The sequence below is a fragment of the Electrophorus electricus genome, chromosome 16, assembly GCF_013358815.1.
Source record: "Electrophorus electricus isolate fEleEle1 chromosome 16, fEleEle1.pri, whole genome shotgun sequence".
Lineage (NCBI taxonomy): Eukaryota > Metazoa > Chordata > Actinopteri > Gymnotiformes > Gymnotidae > Electrophorus > Electrophorus electricus.
This window is the reverse complement of record NC_049550.1, coordinates 17,543,068-17,562,589: the sequence shown is the minus strand read 5'-3', so window position 1 is coordinate 17,562,589 and position 19,522 is coordinate 17,543,068. Positions and strand designations below refer to the sequence as shown.

The following is a 19,522-nucleotide window of genomic DNA, read 5'->3' as shown; positions in this document are numbered from 1 at the left end:
TGGGGGGTAAGGGAGGCTCCAGAGACAACATTTTCAAGTGCCACACTCCTAGAATTTATGGAACAGGAAGTAGTCTTCCCTAAGCTGTGGCAACCCGGACTTCTGATATACTATTCAGGGCACCCAGATGAGCCACTAGTCGAAACAACAAAGTCTGGGCACCTCCTTAAACACTGTTTGTAAACATTCCACTTTAAGTAGATTTCCATTCATAAGTCATATACCAGTTTTGGACAACCTTTAGAATAGTTGATTTTTGTTGTTTCTGATCACCTAGGGGGCCATTGCCCCGATATGTCATCCATGAGACCTCCTACATCCCACCCATGAAATTTTGTGACCCTACGTGGTCCTGTTCCTGAAACCCTAACCCTGGGTTATGTTTTGGGGCTCTAAATACCAGCTGTGTAACATAAGAACCCCAAACTCAGTAGCCTGACACTAGACTTAAGTGAGATGAAATGTCCCAGGTTTGAAGTCTCTAGGTTAAAAGGTCTGTGTACGCCAACCCCTAACATATGCACTTAAAGGCAAGGCATTTAAATAGGAGGCCCAACATACGTTTTAGGGCCCTAAACACAAGCCGTAAAATGTAGGTGTCACAAACTCACTAGCTAGACACTAGACCTAAGTGAGATGAAGCTTCCCAGGTTTGCAGTCTCTAGGTTAAAAGGTCGGCATATGCTCACCCATAACATATGCACTTATACATATACATGCTGAACACATTCAGCCCAGTGCTTTGTGGGTAATCTTGCAAAGATAATTTAAGAGACAATAACTCCTGAAAATAAGCACCTAGAAATAAGTTGTTTTTTGCCTCTTAAAGTTCACAGTCTCCTCTTTTATATCTTTCATATTATACCTAAAAAGTGGTCACCCCAAACTCAAGTCTATTTTAATTATTATTTGAATTATGTCAAATATACTGCAAGTGGGATCCCAATCGAAGTCTATTTTAGTTGTGCCAAATATACTGCAAGCGGGATCCCAATCGAAGTCTATTTAAGTTGTATGAAATATACTGTATCTGGGATGTTGTCAAATTCCATTATCTTTGAATTATTCCATTATCTTTTAATTATAACAAATAACAAACGGATGGCCAAGTACAGCGTCATATTCACACTATTTCATTTACATATTCAGCCCAGTGCATTGTGGGTAATCATGCAAAGCTATTTTAAAAGACAATATTTCAGGAATCTATGCAACTAGAAATGAGTTCTTTTTTTGTATCATAAAGTTCACATTCTTCTCTTTTTATATTATACCTAAAAAATGCTTACCCCGAACGTGATTTTGGAATAGATTCTAAACTATATATACAAGTCTACATTATGACTTTCATATATGCATGTGACCGTCGTATACATTGTATACCGTGACCACTTGCATATATTTTATATATATCTGACACTCTCGCGTCAAGTCTAAGCAACTAGAAAATAGTTCTTTTTTTTGTATCATAAAGTTCACATTCTCCTCTTTTCATATTATATTATACCTAAAAATGTTCACCCCGAACGTGATTTTGGAATAGATTACGAACTATATATACAAGTCTATAGCACAGTTGTAATATATTTATGTGAGTGTAATGTATACCTTATTAATATCTGACACTCTTGCTTCAAGTCTATTTTATTATTATTTGAATTATGTCAAATATACTGCAAGTGGGATCCCAATCGAAGTCTATTTTAGTTGTGTTAAATATACTGCAGGCGGGATGGTGTCAACTTCCAGTATATTATAATGATGGCAAATAACAAACGGATGGCTAAGTTTGGGCATACACTCACACAATTGCGTTTGTATATACAGCCCAGTGCATCATGGGTAATCATGCAAAGCTACTTTAAAAGATAATATCTCAGGAACCTAAGCAACTAGAAATGAGTTGTTTTTTGCACCTCAATTTATGTCAGTAATTCAATTCAAAAAGTGAAACCTGTATATTATATAGATATATTACACAAAGGATGATTTCAAGTGTTTATTTCTTTTACTGTTGAGGATTATGGGCTACAGCCAATGAAAACCCAAAAATCAGTATCTCAGAAAATTCAAATATTGTGAAAGAGTTCAATATTCTTGACTCACGGTATCACACTCTAATCAGCTAATCAACAAAAAACACCTGTAAAGGTTTCCTAAGCCTTTAAATGCTCCCTCAGTCTGGTGCACTAGGCTACACAATCATGGGGAAGACTGCTGACTTCACAGTTGTCCAGAAGGCAGTCACTGAAACCCTCCACAAGGAGGGAAAGCCACAAAAGGTCATTGCTAAAGAAACTGGCTGTTCACAGAGTGCTGTATCCAAGCATATAAATGGAAAGTTGAGTGGAAGGAAAAAGTGTTGTAGAAAAAAGTGCACAAGCAACAGAGATAAGAACCTTGAAAGGATTGTCAAGAAAAGGTGATTCAAGAATTTCGTGGCGATTCACAAGGAGTGGACTGCTGCTGGAGTCAGTGCTTCAAGAGCCACTACACACAGATGTATCCAGGACATGGCCTACAACTGTCGCTTTCCTTGTGTCACTCGTGACCCAGAGACAACGTCAGAAGCATCTTACCTGGACCAAGGAGACAAAGGACTGGACTGTAGCTCAGTGGTCCAAAGTCCTGTTTTCAGATGAAAGTATATTTTGCATTTAATTTGGAAATCAAAGTCCCAGAATCTGGAGGAAGAGTGGAGAGGCACACAATCCAAGCTGCTTTAGGTCTAGTGTGAAGTGTTTACTATCAGTGATGGTTTGGGGAGCCATGTCATCTGCTAATGTTGGTCCACTGTGTTATATCAAGTCCAAAGTCAGCGCAACCGTCTAGCAAGACATTTTATAGCACTCCACGCTTCTGCTGACAAGCTTTATGGAGATGCGGATTGCATTTTTCAGCAGGACTTGGCACCGTCCCACACTGCCAAAAGTACCAATATGTGGTTTAATAACCACAGTATCACTGTGTTTGATTGGCCAGCAAACTCACCTGACCTAAACCCCAGAGAATCTATGGGGTATTGTCAAAAGGAAGATAAGACACCAGACCCAACAATGCAGACGAGTTGAAGGCTGCTATCGAGGCAACATGAACTTCCATAACACTTCAACAGTGCCACAGGCTGATCGCCTCCATGCCACGCCGCATGGATACAGTAAATCATGCAAAAGGAGCCCCGACCAAGTATTGAGTGCATATACTGTACACACTTTTCAGTAGGCCAACATTTATGTATTAAAAATCATTTTATGAATTGGTCTTATATAATATTCTAATTTTCTGAGATACTGACTTTTTAGATTTCATTGGCTGAAGGCCATAATTATCAACATTAAAAGAAATAAACACTTGAAATAGATCACTCTACTGTGTAATGAATCTATATAATATATGAGTTTGTGTAATGAATCTATATAATATACGAGTTTCACTTTTTGAATTGAATAAGACATAAATTAACTTTTCAATGATATTCTAATTTGAGATGCACCTGTACACGCGTGACATAAACTATACTGTAATACACACAGCTGATATAAACTATACTGTAATACATATACACACCTGATATACATAAACTATTCTGTAATTTGCAAACACACACACACACACGATATATAAACTATACTGTAATGTACACATATACACACACCTGATATTCCCCAACTGAAGCCAATTACACAACCAATGTTTGATGTCAGTCACTTTTTATTAAGCTAATGACAAATAAAATTTATTTGTTGGGACATCAAAATGATTCAGTGAAATATGGGAGATGTGTATTAAAGTGTGTTAGAGTATGTTAATATGCTGTTATCCACGACGTCTAAACATCTTTGGATGCAGCCTAGAGAACGTAGCCACAAATATCACCACCAACCTTTGCACATAAATCACAAAAAACCTAACCCCAAACATCACCACCAACCTCTGCACATACACTTAAACATGGCCATTTACTAGCTAAAGAAGCAATAAATACCACAAAAACATAGCAAACAATAATTATTAATGTGATTATTATTTTTACACTTTTTCTATAAAGTGCAGACCACATTATATTAATCAAATTGATCTGTGGTCCTCAAATGAAACAGTGCATGTTCCAAAGAGCAGGTTCTCCACATGGAGGCAGACTCTCTGACACATCCAAGCCACTAGGTGTCAGTGTCAGCGGCCGATTCATAATGTGAAGAGGAATAATTGGAAAACATTATTGCATTTGGCACCTTCCGATGAGTACATGAATTCAGTATAAAAGTTGTTCTATATCTATAGAAATAAAGGCCTTGGAGTCACAGCCAAACCAACATACTCATATGAAGATAAGTGGAAATTGCTATAGTTAGCAAACACTGATGTACATTAGGCCAATAGTCCAGAAACATGATTTAGTGTCACATGATTAAGAGCCTGATTGAGTACAAAGACCACTCATTCAGATGCCAGTTCATTTTAATGTCAATAAAACAATTTTATTGAATTATTTTCTGTAAAAGTGAAATGCAATTACATTATCAAAACATACAGAATGCATATATTTAGTAATAAACAAAGAATATATTTATTTACAAGTCACCGATTTCAATGCTAGCGAGTGCATTTGTGTTTCTTAAAAGTAGTGAAAAAAGTGAAATTCCGCCGACACTCTGAGCAGTAATACGGCTTCTCCCCTGTGTGAATGCGTTGGTGTTGTTGGAGATAACTCTGTAAAGTAAAACTCTTCTCACATTCCGAGCAGTGATATGGCTTCTCCCCTGTGTGAATGCGTTGGTGTCGTTGGAGATAACTCTGTACAGTGAAACTCTTCCCACACTGTGAGCAGTAATACGGCTTCTCCCCTGTGTGAATACGCTGGTGTTGTTGGAGATTACTCTGTCGAGAAAAACTCTTCCCACACTCTGAGCAGTGATACGGCTTCTCTCCTGTGTGAATGCGCTGGTGTAGGTAAAGACTACTCTGTTGAGTAAAACTCTTCCCACACTCTGAGCAGTGATACGGCTTCTCTCCTGTGTGAACACGTTGGTGTCGTAGGAGACTAATCTTTACAGGAAAACTCTTCCCACATTCAGAGCAGTGATGTGGCTTCTTTCTTGTGTGAATGCTCTGGTGTGGGCAGAGTATACTCTGTTGAGTAAAACTCTTCCCACACTCCGTGCAGCAATATGGTTTCTCTTGTGTGTGAATGCGCTGGTGTAGGCAGAGTATACTCTGCTGAGCAAAACACTTCCCACACTCTGAGCAACAATATGGCTTCTTTCCTGTATGAATGAGCTTGTGTCGTTGGAGATTTGTCTGTACAGTAAAACTCTTGCCACATTCTGGGCAGTGATACAGCTTCTTTCCTGTGTGAACGTGTTGGTGTCGTCTGAGATTACTCCGTATAGTAAAACTCTTGCCACACACTGAGCAGTGATAGGGCTTCTCTCCTGTATGAGTGCGTTGGTGTTCACGGAGGTAATCCCTTTTACTAAAACTCTTCCCACACTCTGAGCAATGATATGGCTTCTCTCCCGTGTGAATGCGCTGGTGGTATTGGAGACTACTCTTTTGAGTAAAACTCTTCCCACACTCCAAGCAGTAATATGGCTTCTTTCCTTTTTGAATGCACTGGTGTCTTTGGAGAGCACTCTGTTGAATAAAACTCTTCCCACACTCTGAGCATTGGTGAGTTCTCTCCTTTTCGGTATCTTTCTGCAAATGTCTGTGAGGTATGTTGGTGTGGACAGTAACAGTGGACATTTGTGGAGTACTGAAGCTTGCCAGATTCTCAGATTTAATGTCTCCTGACTTCAGCAGTCTGATGTATTCCTCATGGTGGAATCTCCTGATGTGTTTGTGGAGGTAAATTTTAGCTGTATAGAAAAGTGGACACACAGAACAGGAAAAGACTTCCAAATGGATGTCATTCATATCTGGAGATTAAAAGACATTACAAACAAACTATATCTTGTGAAATGCAACATAATTATGACAAAAAACTGTTAGGGGCTGTACATCATGTAAACAATATTTATACTGCATAAAGCAAATAAAATCATTATAAAATAGAAATAACTAAACAAAATACTAATTTGTCTTGTAAATGTCTTCATTAACTATGTTTTCAATCCCACTTATCAGGCATTGCTTTCCTGGGTCAAACACCCCAAACTCACATATTGAGCTTGTTATTTTAATGGTGAAGAATGTTGAGCTAAATTAGGTGTGTCAGTATAGGGTAAACACTCACCTAACATTTACAACATTTAGCAGACACTCTTATCCTGAGCGACTTACAAAAGTGCTGTCATTTACTTATAGAATACATCCTAGCCAGTAGGTTAGAGTCAAGATACCAATGAACTAGAATACTGCTGAAATACAGGGATCAGTGCTGATGCCTAGAAGTGCAAAATACCTATGCTCCATCTCAGACAAGTGCAATAAACAAGAAGTGCTAGAGTTTGTTAGTCAACAAGGAGCAGTCAACCTCAGTGCAATAAACTACAATTGCTAACATGATACATTTTAATTTAAAAACGAAGGATTTAAGATTAAAATGAGCAAAATAAATCACAACCTTTTTCTGAGCACTTTCTGTTCCATAGGTACTCAAACGTGATGTCAAGATCTTTGGCATATTCTTTGCCATACCACACCAGGAGCTCCTGTCCTGCTTTGATGGGTCGACAGCAACGATACAGAATCCCCCCACGATACTGGAAGGCCACCAGATTCTGCTCTTCATCATTACGAGCACAATTCACATACCTAAGAGAACACACACAGAGACAGAGAGAAAAAGAAAGAGAGAGAGAGAGAGAGAGAGAAAAAGATGACAGACAGGGATGAGTAACTGGTGAGTGATAGGTCTTTTTTTACTAAATAAGATAAATAATAAAATTCATCATTCATATTTATGAGCTGCAGAGGCCAGCACTGCATTCTTCACCTCATCCAGTTAGAGTGAGTTTCTTTCTCCGCATCTATGTACTCTTCACACTCACTGCTATTGTATATCTGGAAAAAACAAAATTAAATATAAATAAATAAATTGCATCAAAAAATGAAATAAAAAAACAATAAATAAACATGGTTATACTTTTGCTTGGTATACATCAAAGCAACTGATGCATTTGAATTAAAGAAGTTATTTATACTGTGTTCAGTGTGAATACTGTTATACTACAGTAGGACTCAACATTTAAAGTCAGCTGCTGGTCTGTTTTCCCTGACAACAGTACTGAAAACACTACTAAACCAACATTATTAAATTGTGTTTTTAACAAAATAACAGATTTGTAACAGTGTGAAGATAAGCGGAACTGAAGGATTAAAATAATGCTGGTTATCAACTCTGTGCAATATTCTGATTTAGATTTATGATATTTGTCAAAGAAACTTCTGAATAAATTAATAAATTACTAAACAAGCTCACCACCCAGGAATAGCCACTGTTCATAGCCTCCTCTCTGTCTACCAGTTCTCCCTGGTAGGGCCCAAAGTGTGCACTGACAGGCACAGTATGACCCTTGTTAAACACTCCCAAGCCAGCACCCAGAATACTGGACTTCTGAATCTCCAGACCATTTGGAAGTGTCTGTCTGGCTCGATTTGTGACCCCCACAGGAACAGGGGTATCTGGGATGATGAGAAGTGGACCGTGACCCTCACACTTATCGACGAAGAAAGATCTGCACTCCTGATAGTCTGGAAGGACAGCAGAAGAGAAAGAAAAAAAAATGACGAGACCATGGGAAAATACCACAGGCATTTAGAACTGATAACCCTTCTCCACAAGAGCAGTACAATCCTAAATAACATCAGTAAAACAGCAATTATTATGAAAATGTATTAAATATTGTAAAATCATACATGACCATAAAGAAAACAACCAAGGTTTCGTGAATTTGGACAAAAACAACTGCATTTGTCAAATGGTTTTCATTGCAGCACATTATGTACGACAAGCAGGCTAGACATTTCTTGGCTTTCTGTATTTGTGGTGTGTCTACACACACACACACACACACACACACACACACACACACACACACACACACACACACACACACACACACACACACACACACACACACACACACACACACACACACACACACACACTCCCCTTCCCACTGCTCACGTGGTACAGCCTGCCACATGCAGTGAGAGTTTACTGTTGACTGTTCATTGTAACTTGTTTGTAACCACGCCCCACCTTGTTAGCACACACCTGGTTCTTTGCTTCATTTATGTATGTATTAAAACCCGTGTGTGTAGTTCGATGTCGGTCATTGGTGTACGTTAAGACGTTCATGTTCGTTGTTCCGCTGTCACTTTATTCACGCTGCACTGGATTGTTACATATGAGTGCCTTTAATGTTTGCTTCTTACATTAATTAAATGTCTGTCACAGAGTGTCAATGTTATTATTGTTCACATGAAAAATATATTTTGTGGCTGGATATTAAAATCTAAGCATAGTTACACTAACATATAAACAATAAACATGGTGTAGAAACAGAAGTAGAAACAGGTGCAGAAACAGAAGTAGTCTCCATATCCAGGTTCCTCCTCTTCAGTGTAACTAACTCTAGACCTGTTGTGGAGGTTACTGCCATGAGAGGAGATGTTTAGCTGCACTGTTTCTATCTTCAAACAGCGTCTTAATGCAAGCTCACTCTCACACACACAGACACCCGCTAATGTCTGAAACACTATGCAAAATTAATTAAAAAAAAAAAGACCTTTTAACACATTTCATATTCACATACTAACCTGACTTATGGGATCTGGGCTTCTTCTGGACAGTTCTATTCTGTTGGTCCATAGGGGTGTTGAGGTGCACACAGACTGATGTCCCTCCCCCACCTGAAGTGGTACTGGCTTCTGTCTGCACATCCTTACAGAGGTAATAACCAGAACAAGAACAAAAAAAGCTCATTTGCCAAAACGAGCTCATGAAAAACACTCCTTACATATTCTCTGTCTATAAACACCAAACATTATGTTTTTAAAGATACAGGTTGGGAGCATGTGTAGAATGACAGAGTTACTGCATTAATCCTGTTCAAAAAAGTGTATAACTCACTGTATGTATAATGTGATCAGGAGCCTGTTCAAAAGGGTTTACAACATCCAAAAGAACACCCGTTTATTTGGACAACACCTTATGGAGCTGCCTTATAAAACTCACTTATTACTCATACGGGTTAATGATTGTCCACATGTAGGCATTTTTAACACTTATTTATCTTTTGTGTGCATCAATGAAAGGGTGAAAACTGACCTTTCACGTCAATGAAAGTGTTTCTGTGTTACCTGAATTTCTGTAGTGATCTCTTCTAACTTCAACTCATCCTCTAGAATGAGTTCAGGGACCTGCTGGAAATCTCCTGCACCCTCCTCTGTCTTTAGACAGAGCTACATAGAAAACATAATTACCTAACTTAATCTATTTAAATATATACACTTAAACATTCCTTACACTTTTTAAAAGGTTTTGAAATATCCATTTTATTTTTCAATTATCCAAATATCATTCCATACCATAATTAATAAACTTTTGGACATCAGTTTCAAATAATCGCCATTTATAATTCTATATTATATAGGTGTGAAATTGGCAGGGATGGAGCAAGACACAAGCGCAACAAAGGAGTGTGTTTATTCTTCATTTTAGAATAAAGCAAGAAAGGGCACAGCAGCAAACTGGCTAATTATAACAGAAACGAAAAACAATAATCACTGGCATTAGTACTCCAGGCACTTCAGACATGGTGGAGTAGCAGCAATACTCGGACTGTATTCTTCTGTGACAGCAGGATTCTTTTGTCCATCTGCTCCCCCTCCCATCCCCAACCCCATGAAAATCTTATGATTATAGTGATTATATCTAGATTATATAGATATAATCTTATGATTCTATTTTTATTTATTATAGTATTAATATTATTTCTATTATACTAAAATATTACTTAATGGTATTATTCAACCCTTTCACAAGCAAGTGCGTTCACTGAAAGAAATTAGCACTGGGACTAAAATGAGCAGTTTCACAAAAGATTTTATGGCAGCATTAGTCTAACCTATTGGCGTTGCAAGAAGTACCAATGAATGAAGTATCAGCTCTATGGTTTGAAATATATTTGTATTAGTCACTGGGGAGGCCAATATAGATTTAGTAAGTGACTGGCTGTGTGGGAACAGCGCAGTTTTGTATGCCATTGCCATATTAAGTAAAGCCCAGATGGAACTTGTGTCTGCTGGGCTGGGTACGGCCAAAGCCTCCAGTTTGGGTTTATGTGCAGCTTTTAAAAATGAGCTTGGAGTGGTGTGGGGCTGGGATGTGAGACCTCACTGTTGAGCCTTCTGGAGGTGTCATGGGCTTAATTCAGGAAAACACTGATGAATGGAGGTGCCTACCTGATGACTCCTGTGAAGAGTTTGTGATGTGGTTGCTGGTATGAACAAAGTGGACTGCACCCTATGTAATACTCTAATAGTTTGGCATTGGATAATTTACATCTTATCCTGTGTATAATTACAACGTAGTAAAATAGTTTTCTATTTATATATGATTAAAGATAAATTTGTTTCATTTCACAATATTTCAGTTGTTCTGCATTTTTTAGCATGGCATCCAATTGCAATGAACACATTTTAGCTGCAAGCTAAGAAAACCACACAACAGATGCATCCAACAATGTTCAGTTCCAAATTTGTAACACTGTTCAAACTATAGTAACTTTTGTCCCATAATGTGCAATGTATTGAAAGGATCATGCTCTTCAAGTAAGTCAACCTTATGTTTACATTTTAGGTTCATGTTTTGAAGGCTTTTATCTCACAATATGTCTGTGTAATACTGGGAGACATCATCACATTGTTAATGAGACAAAAATCTAAAACTTACCTGTAGGTCTTCTTTCTTGACTGGGTGTCCACTCATCCTTCAAGTCACTGTGAGAAGTAGGGAGCGACTCTCTCTGGACTCTACCTCACCTACAGCCTCTTCCCATTCCAAGACCTGTAAAAATGTAATCCCTTATTCACAACCATTAAGATTTAAGGGCATTTGCAGTGAGAAGTAAAATTTCCTCCACAGAAGTACAGAAGTGTGTCAATATTTTCCAAAATGCAAATTTCCTAAGGAGGCATTGATGATTTCCTTTGCTTGTTTTACCTGTTCAGCTGTAATGACAATCTACTGTTAAGACAACAATAATTCTTTTGGCGCACACGCATCACCCTAATAATAAAACAGTGGCCATTATACTTAAACGCTTCAAAATACTTCAGGATGATACAGAAACAACATCCCCTCTTCAGAAGCCTCCACTAAAATATCAAAGGCATGTTCATCAAGAGTGAGATAAATGACCAGTTGAATAGTAGCTAACTGATGAAACAGCAACCACTCTAGATGTGCTATATCTAAGTTTATCAAACACAGCCACTAAAATAATTTCCACTGAAGGATGACTCGTTATTAGCCATTCCTCCTCATGCATTGCTATAAATACAGAGATAGAATTCGCCAGTACTCGGAACCAAACGAGAAAATTCACATCCATTATTTTCCTCAGCTAAACAGCGCAAGACAGGTGAACTAGTTATCTAACTACTGACATAACAGCTGTAGGCTCACTCAGCCAGCTAACGCCAACTAGTCAACAAGATTCAATTAACTTTCCTTCTGTTCGAAGCAGAACGACAGCCATCCCGAACATAAAATATTAGATTGTAAGACTAAATTGACAGTTGTTGTAAAATCGTTTTAAAAAGCTGCGCAAACAAACGGTTGGATAGCTAGACAACGTACGTAGCTAAGCTAACTGGTCTCCAGCGTCCGGGGTCCCGAGTGTTCCGGCGAGCGTACGCGGCCGCCTTAGTGGTCGTTCCGTGTACCGTGACTGACTGGACTTATCGCGTTACTTCCGCTTTTGAAGTTTGGTGTGTTGTCTGAGGAAGTATATTTGATAGGGCGGGGGAAGCTAATGTATAGAGCGAGCGAGCGAGCGAGCGAGAGAGAGAGAAAGAGAAGGAAGGAGGGAAGGAGGGAAGGAGGGAGGGAGGGAGGGAGGGAGAGACAGAGAGAAGGAGGGAGAGAGAGAGAAGGAGGGAGGGAGGGAGAGAGAGGGGGGGAAGGAGGGAGGGAGGGAGAGAGAGGGGGGGAAGGAGGGAGGGGGGGGAAGGAGGGAGGGAGGGAGAGAGAGGGGGGAAGGAGGGAGGGAGGGAGAGAGAGGGGGAGGGAGAGAGAGAGAGAAGGAGGGAGGGAGGGAGGGAGGGAGGGAGGGAGAGAGGGGGGAAGGAGGGAGGGAGAGAGAAAGAGAGAAGGCGGGAGGGAGGGAGGGAGGGAGAGAGAAAGAGAGAAGGCGGGAGGGAGAGAGAGAGGGGGGAGGGAGAGAGAGAGAGAGAGAAGGAAGGAGGGAGGGAGGGAGAGAAGGAGGGAGAGAGAGACTGGGCAAAATCTTGACTGATGGCAATATATATATACACACACACACACACACACACACACACACAATAGGGTTTGTTTGATAAAATTGTATTGGCTAATTGCATAATATATTGATATAAATATATATGAGAGAGTAAGTCAAAAGTGTAGTGAAGTACACAAGGTTTCCAAAAAAACAGGGTTTAGGACAGTGGTCCTTCATCAGCTATTATTGCTTTAACAGTAGATTGTCCACTAAACTGTGACAGATGCAGTGCACATGGGAGTTTACAACACTATGTTGAAGATTATCTACAGTGCTGAATTAAATAACTTGGATAGGTTAGCTAAATTAAATTTGTCATTATCCAGCCCTAAATTTTGCATTAGCTATCTTACGTGAAAGCTAATTTAGCTAACTATGAAAATTAGTAGAATTTACATCTTTATTGAATTTTATATTTGTTTTCTATTTTTTGTTTACTAAATTGGCTCATTCAGTTGTTAGAGTAACTAATTTAGCGATTAACTGTGGCTTCTTTCTTTGCAGAATGACATCAGTGTATCTTTGAGACGTGTGTCATTCCTAAATCCCCAGTCAGCTAGTTATAAAGTTAAACATTCAAACATAACATGAAGATGCAGACTTCAGAATTCTTGAAAGAGAATAGCTGGTCCTTCTTTTATTGCAAGTTAACATTAACACGTATTATTGAGACACCGTCCAGAGAATGTCTTAAGCACCAAACAAAGAACCCACATTTTTATACATTGGTCAGAATTGATTATGTAATCACCCCACCATTTTACATACTAGGCTTTGCATTCGCCACCATTACATCCAAACCATACATTAGTCAACATATGCAAACTGACTTTCAACACCAGTTGTAACCCGTTACCTCCATATTCCAAGAGATGACTTCTCTTAATCTTCTCCTAAAGAAGACTGTTTTTCTGTACCATCCTGTGCCTGGTGGAGAGGTCAAATATCTTACCCTGAGGTCCCCCAAGGCCTACCCAGGATCCTTTGCTGAAGCCTACAGAAGCTTCTACAGAGGCCCCATATGCAAATTATTCTAAAAGGATAAATAATCTATATACTCCTTTATGTTTTACTTTATTAATATGTCTAATGCAATGTTAGGCCTCTTTTGCCTGTTAAAACTCTTTTATTACCTCACGTGTGAGCACTGAGGTGCCCTTACCCTGAACCAGTGAGGTAATGTTAATCTATGAAACCTGTGTGTGCTCATTTAGAACTGAGCTTGTGCTGAAGAAACATTTGAGTAGAGGCCATAGAGAATTTGCTCAGGTCTGCACTACAGCCTAAAAGCTGAACTATGATCTGTGCAATTATTCTGAAACCTTCAGTTTTGTGCAGTATTTTGTATACCTAAATACCTATATCAGAAACAAACAGACTGTGAAATGTCCCTTTAGAGACTGTGGCTTTCAGTCTAGTGTATATAGTACATTCCAGGCCCATAAGAGTAAAAGCCATCGTCTGTGTACCAGAGAATTTGCATGGCGACATTTACCAGACTTGCACTCCTGGTGCTGCAAATCCTCACAGTCCAACATTTGAGGCCCATTTGGACTTTTCTGCATCAGATTGTGATGTGCAATATGATAAACACCTAGAACACAAAGTAGCATCCCTGTTTCTTTGGATGCAAACAGTTCTTCATGTTCTTCTGTTCAAATGTTGACAAACTCACACCAAAATTAATTGAAAGCACACTGATTAAACTTTTTACAAGACACATTTTAAGGTGACTGAGCCATTGGAATATGTTTCACGTGCATCTTCCAAGTGAAAATATGTTTATATTCCTATTTTGATAATTTTGTCATAACTGTCAAATTGTGATGATGTTCTCAATAAAATCTTGCAAGCAAAAAGTACAGAAGCTTTTGGACATCTGATTGATTTTAAAACATACAGAGATGGATTATATTGCAAAGAGAATCAGTTCCTCTCTTCATATAATTTAGGCATAGCTCTGGGATTATACATAGATGACTTTGAAATTTGTAACCCATTAGGAGATTCAAGAAAGAAGCACAAGGTCTGTGCAATGTATTGGATGATTTCAAATTTACGAATACAATATAGGTCTTCTGTGCAGTACATTTATGTGGCTTGTCTCTCTTACGGGAGTAATGTGGAAAAGTATGGCTCTGAAGACCTTCTTCAGTCATTGGTGAAGTACTTGAGCAACAAGGTTTATATGTTCAGAAATTGCCAGTAAACATTAAAGGTATTGTCCGCATTAAAGGTACTTGTCCGCAGACTATTTGGGAGCCTACCCGCTTGCTGGTTTACATAAAAGCTTTAATGTTTATAAATTCTGTCAACTTTTTTAGCCAACCACACAGACATAAACATTCATGAAGCAAGAGAGGGACATTTTGCACTACGGTTGCAGATCATAAGCATGTCCTGTTGGAACTGAAAGTGAATACATATTTGCTTCCACTGTATGGTGTAAAGAGAGACTGTGTTCTTAACAGACTTTCTCATTTCCAATCCATATGTGGATTTCCTGCAGATTGTATGCATGATCTGCTGGAAGGCATAATACCAAATGAGTTAAGTTTATGTCTAGTCTTTGATTTCTAAGAATTATTTCAAATTGGATGATCTCAATGTCATCATCCTTTCCTTTCCTTACAAGTTGATCAATAAAACAAAAAAATTCACAATCATTTGTATTGAAAAGTTCCAAGGTTACAACTGCCATGAGAACTGGACTTTATTACAATTACTGCCACTAATGATTTGTGACAAAATGCCAGAGAATGACACATCTTGGCCAGTGAAAGACATTGTAGAACTCCTTGCCACTGGGAATTTTTTGAACGAGATGTTGTGTTAAACTCTCCAAAATCTCATATCATAGATCCTTGTTAAAAGGCATTTTTCCAGCTTTTCACTTGCTGCTGAAGCATCACTTCTTAGAACACCACCCTGAACGTATTCAACGATCTTGGCCACTGATTGAGTTCTGGACCATTTGTTTTAAATCAAAGCACAGCTTTGTAAAAAGAGTAGTGCATGATGTTAAGAATTTCAAAGATGCCTTGCTCACTCTTGCTACAAAACATTAACTTTCATTAGCTTAATATCTAGACCTGCTGAGTCTTTTGAGAACTGAACTGGAGAGTTAGGGCATGTTTATAAACATAAACAATAAAGCTTACTCATTTTAATTTTTTTAAGAGGAATTGAAAATAAAACACAATACACCTCAATGTCGATGGTTTTATCTTTAATGTTCTGTCACAGTGTGAATTTAATGGCAAGTTCTTGACATAGGTCAAGAAAAACAGACATTTCTACACTAGTGGAGACCCCCTCCCCTTTCCCAACTCTGCCACACCAGATTCAAAGTTCATAAACATAAACAACAAAACAACTTACTTTTGTTAATTTCATTTATTCATCATTTGTCACAAGACTATTTCAAGACTAATGATCATTTCATAGAAAAATAACACTGAAAATTTCTGCTGTACTCATACACCATAGCAAAAAGGGTTCAGTCTACTGGTAAAGGAACCTGCTGTGAGTCAACTGCTGCGTCTCCACCATGTTTTTTCTTGTGTGAGTGTAAGGAACTTAAAAAAGCAAATTTTTCGTGGCAGATGGAGCAATGGTAAGGCTTCTCCCCAGTATGAATCCTCTGATGGGCTTTCAGACTGCAAGGCCTAGCAAACGATTTGGTACAATCAGGACATTTGTAAGGCCTTTCACCAGTATGTGTCTTCTTGTGGCGACTAAAGGTATTGTTTTTTGTGAAACTCTTCCCACACGTAGAGCAATGATATGGGCGTTCTCCAGTATGTATCCTTTTGTGAATAATGAAGTGTGTTGCATTAGAGAACCTCTTCCCACAGACAGCACAGAGGTAAGGCTTCTCTCCAGTATGTATTCTTTCATGACATGCCAAATAACTTACATGACGGAAACGTTTCCCACAGTGAGAGCATTGGTAAGGCTTCTCTCCAGTATGTACCCTTTTGTGAGATTTTAAACTGCCAAATTCAGAAAAAGCTTTCTCACAATGAGAACACTTATATGGCCTTTCATTTGTATGTGAACGTTCATGTAATTTAGCATGTGACCCATTACTGAAAGCCTTATTGCAGTAAGAGCACTTGTATGGACGTTCCCCTGTGTGTACTCTCTGGTGGGCCACAAGGTTTCCTTTGGTTCTGAAACTCTTCCCACATTCATTACAGCTGAAAGACTTTTCTCCACTGTGTAATTTAATGTGAGCTTTAAGTCCTGATGCACTTGCAAGACTTTTTCCACACACAGGACAAACAAAACTGCTCACTCCTGTATGTCTGCTCATATGCAGATTCAGCTCTTTGGATGTAATAAAATTTTTCCCACACAATTCATAGTTAAAGTCCATCTCCTTATTGTGCCTTTTTATGTGGACTTTGAGGTATGCTGAAGTAGTAAAGCTCTTCCCACATTCTGAACATGCAAAGGATTTCTCTTGAGCATGAAACCTCTGGTCAAACTTCAAACCCTCTGGTACACTTAAATGTTGCTTGGAGTTTTGTCTCTGATGTGGCGTTTGTCCTGCATGCGTCCTCATGTGGTTTTTCAGTGATGCTGCTGATCTGAACTCTTTACTGAAAGTAGTTTGATGTTTTCTTCTTCTTCCAGGGTCAGATAAAGGTGACCAGACTTCATCATCACTAGACAGGTCATCTAAGAGGAGAAAAGAGAAAGCACTGTTAATACATAAATAAACAAGAATGCAGTAACTGTTATTACTGACTGTCACACATCAACAGGATTAAAAGGAAATTATAATATGTCTAATGTATGCATTTGTTAGCCTAATCGATTATAGTGACCCAAAACTATTTAGCTTAATTGATTACAAAGGCGCAAAGGTCTGTGATAGCTTGGAAAGAGATTTTGGGGAGAAATTCATCACTGATGAAGGCCATTTCCTAAATTCTTAAATGCAGCATATTTCTAGTTTGTGTTCTGAAATCCTCAAAAAGAGCAGGAAAGAATTATAACAGATGAAACCCAGGTATGGAGGTCTTTTAGGGATCATACAACTCTTAGAAAGAAATTTCTATTGACTTATAAACTGTGTTCGGAATAATTTTCACTTTAATGTATCTGTGTTATTTTGCTGATTAATCATTAACCAAAGTATCTGGTGTTGGTTACTGCAGATGTGTAATTGTATTTTTGGGGGGACTTTCTAGACATAGGTTTTCTTATACCTACACCAGATCAAAGTCACTTAACAATTTAGGAAGGTTAGAAAATAAAATGTAATGCAATAATTTTTGTTCCCTTTGTGCTTATTGCAACATATGTTTACAATAATTGTGATGTCTGATTTACCTGTGACATGGCTATGTAAAATTATTGAATGATCCATTTTTAGAGTTTAACATGTCTTAAGCCACTGCACTTCATATACAGATTATAGTTTGAGCTTGCTTTAAAATGCTTAAAGTTAAAACGATTGGTTATTAACATTGGTATCGGTCACAAGGTCTCAATTATTAGTTATTGCATCAGCCCAAGAAATTCAATATTGGTGCATCCCTCATTTTAATGCATATATTTATTATGTTACTTTCTAGAGATAACAAAATTACCATCTTCATGATCATGTTCATCTCCACCACTCTGGTCTCTCTGTGCTGTGATGTTTTCATTCAGCTCCAGCATTTTCCTGCAGTCCACCAGTCTAACTGAACACGTCTTTAATGGAGTCTGCAGCATGTGCTGCTCTCCTCCATCACAGTCTGAGGCCAGGAACTCTGTGGGATTTGGGTCACTATAACAGTGTAGAGAGAGACTGGGTACATCCTCCTCCAACTCCTGCAGTGTGGACTGATTCTCAGGGTCACATACAGAATCCAGTGTGACTACAGAGATCTGTTCAGGTCCACAAATAAGAGACAGACTGGGTTCATCTTCCATGTCCTGCAGTGTGTGCTGGATCCCAGTGCTACAGTCAGGTTCAGGTTTACATACTGGAGATAGACTGGGTACATCCTCCAGGATCAGTGTGTGCTCATTGTCATTAATATATTCAGAGTCCCACATTTCTGTGCAGTTCCATTTAGCTTTATGCATGGAATTCAATGTGGCAACATCCTGAAAGATCACAGAAATGACAACAATATTAGTAGAAACAATTCCGCTCATATTCCGATCATTTTTTTCAGAATTGCAACAATTCTGATCATGTTTCTTATAGGTTTGTTAAACTTTTAAGACCATTAAAGTAATTAACATATTATTGAAGACGTTTTAACTGCTAAAAAAAATTGAACAAACCTCTGCAGAAAGGTTGTCTGTGTGTTTCCTTATTTTCTCCTCCAACAAAGCGATCACTTTTTTCAGTTCACAGACTTCTGTTTGTAAGTTTCCAATATCCTCCATGGAGAGGTCCGTCCCTACTGACTTTGTGTAGGATGTTTCAGAGTCACATGACCGGTGTAACTCCAGTAGAACCTTTGCTCCCTCCTCACTGCAGTCCTCAGACATCGTTAATATTGGACTATCCAGAGATTTCACTGTAATGAGGTCACCTATATTCAGATTTCTAAGCGGAAAAAAACTAAAACGTTTTTGTCCTACGCGCTAAGACATGCTAGCTAATCTTGGGCCGATTAGTTTCATGTAAACGGACGTATCCTCATCATTTACACTCAACTTTCACCTGTAACCCTTACACGTTTAAGGATTAAAAAAGACCCGCATAAACTGTACACAAACATGCATTAAACCTCGACGCCTTTCCGTAACTTGACATGAAACTGACACAAACATGCGTTCTACATCGGAGAAACACAGATAAGCTAAACCATACAGCTTTATCTAATTCACGTAAAGCGATATTACTGAATTGTGGTGTACAATGTATACATTTATCGTCGTATTTGTTTTCGCGCTATTTGCAGTTAAACAGGATCTATCGGCGAATATGTATCATTTTCCCAATTGGGTGTCGCTTTGTTCACTTCGTGTAGGTAAACATCCGGTCTACTCACCATAGAACACCCAAGGCCACGTTTCTTACACTTTACTGC

The 19,522-nt window shown here is 38.6% G+C and overlaps 1 protein-coding gene across 1 annotated transcript; it reads right to left on the bottom strand.

The window, feature by feature from the left end:
• Nucleotides 1-3,494: 3,494 nt before the first annotated feature.
• LOC113567955 (zinc finger protein 2 homolog) lies at nucleotides 3,495-12,043 on the bottom strand. The gene is made up of 8 exons (XM_026996105.2): nucleotides 11,813-12,043; nucleotides 10,904-11,017; nucleotides 9,310-9,411; nucleotides 8,767-8,890; nucleotides 7,424-7,695; nucleotides 6,938-7,005; nucleotides 6,566-6,756; nucleotides 3,495-5,858 (listed from the first exon to the last, which is right to left on the bottom strand). The coding sequence occupies exons 2-8, from the start codon at nucleotides 10,937-10,939 to the stop codon at nucleotides 4,594-4,596; spliced, it is 2,058 nt and encodes a 685-aa protein (XP_026851906.2). The 5' UTR covers nucleotides 10,940-11,017; nucleotides 11,813-12,043; the 3' UTR covers nucleotides 3,495-4,593.
• Between the last annotated feature and the right edge of the window lie 7,479 nt (nucleotides 12,044-19,522).

Excerpts from the sequence above, each read along its gene's own strand:
- LOC113567955 (XM_026996105.2), bottom strand. The coding sequence starts at position 10,939 with ATGAGTGGACACCCAGTCAAGAAAGAAGACCTACAG. Across the intron at positions 9,412-10,903 it reads TCAAGAAAGAAGACCTACAG|CTCTGTCTAAAGACAGAGGA; the intron begins GTAAGTTTTAGA and ends TTTTCTATGTAG. Across the intron at positions 6,757-6,937 it reads ACTCACTCTAACTGGATGAG|GTATGTGAATTGTGCTCGTA; the intron begins GTGAAGAATGCA and ends GTGTTCTCTTAG.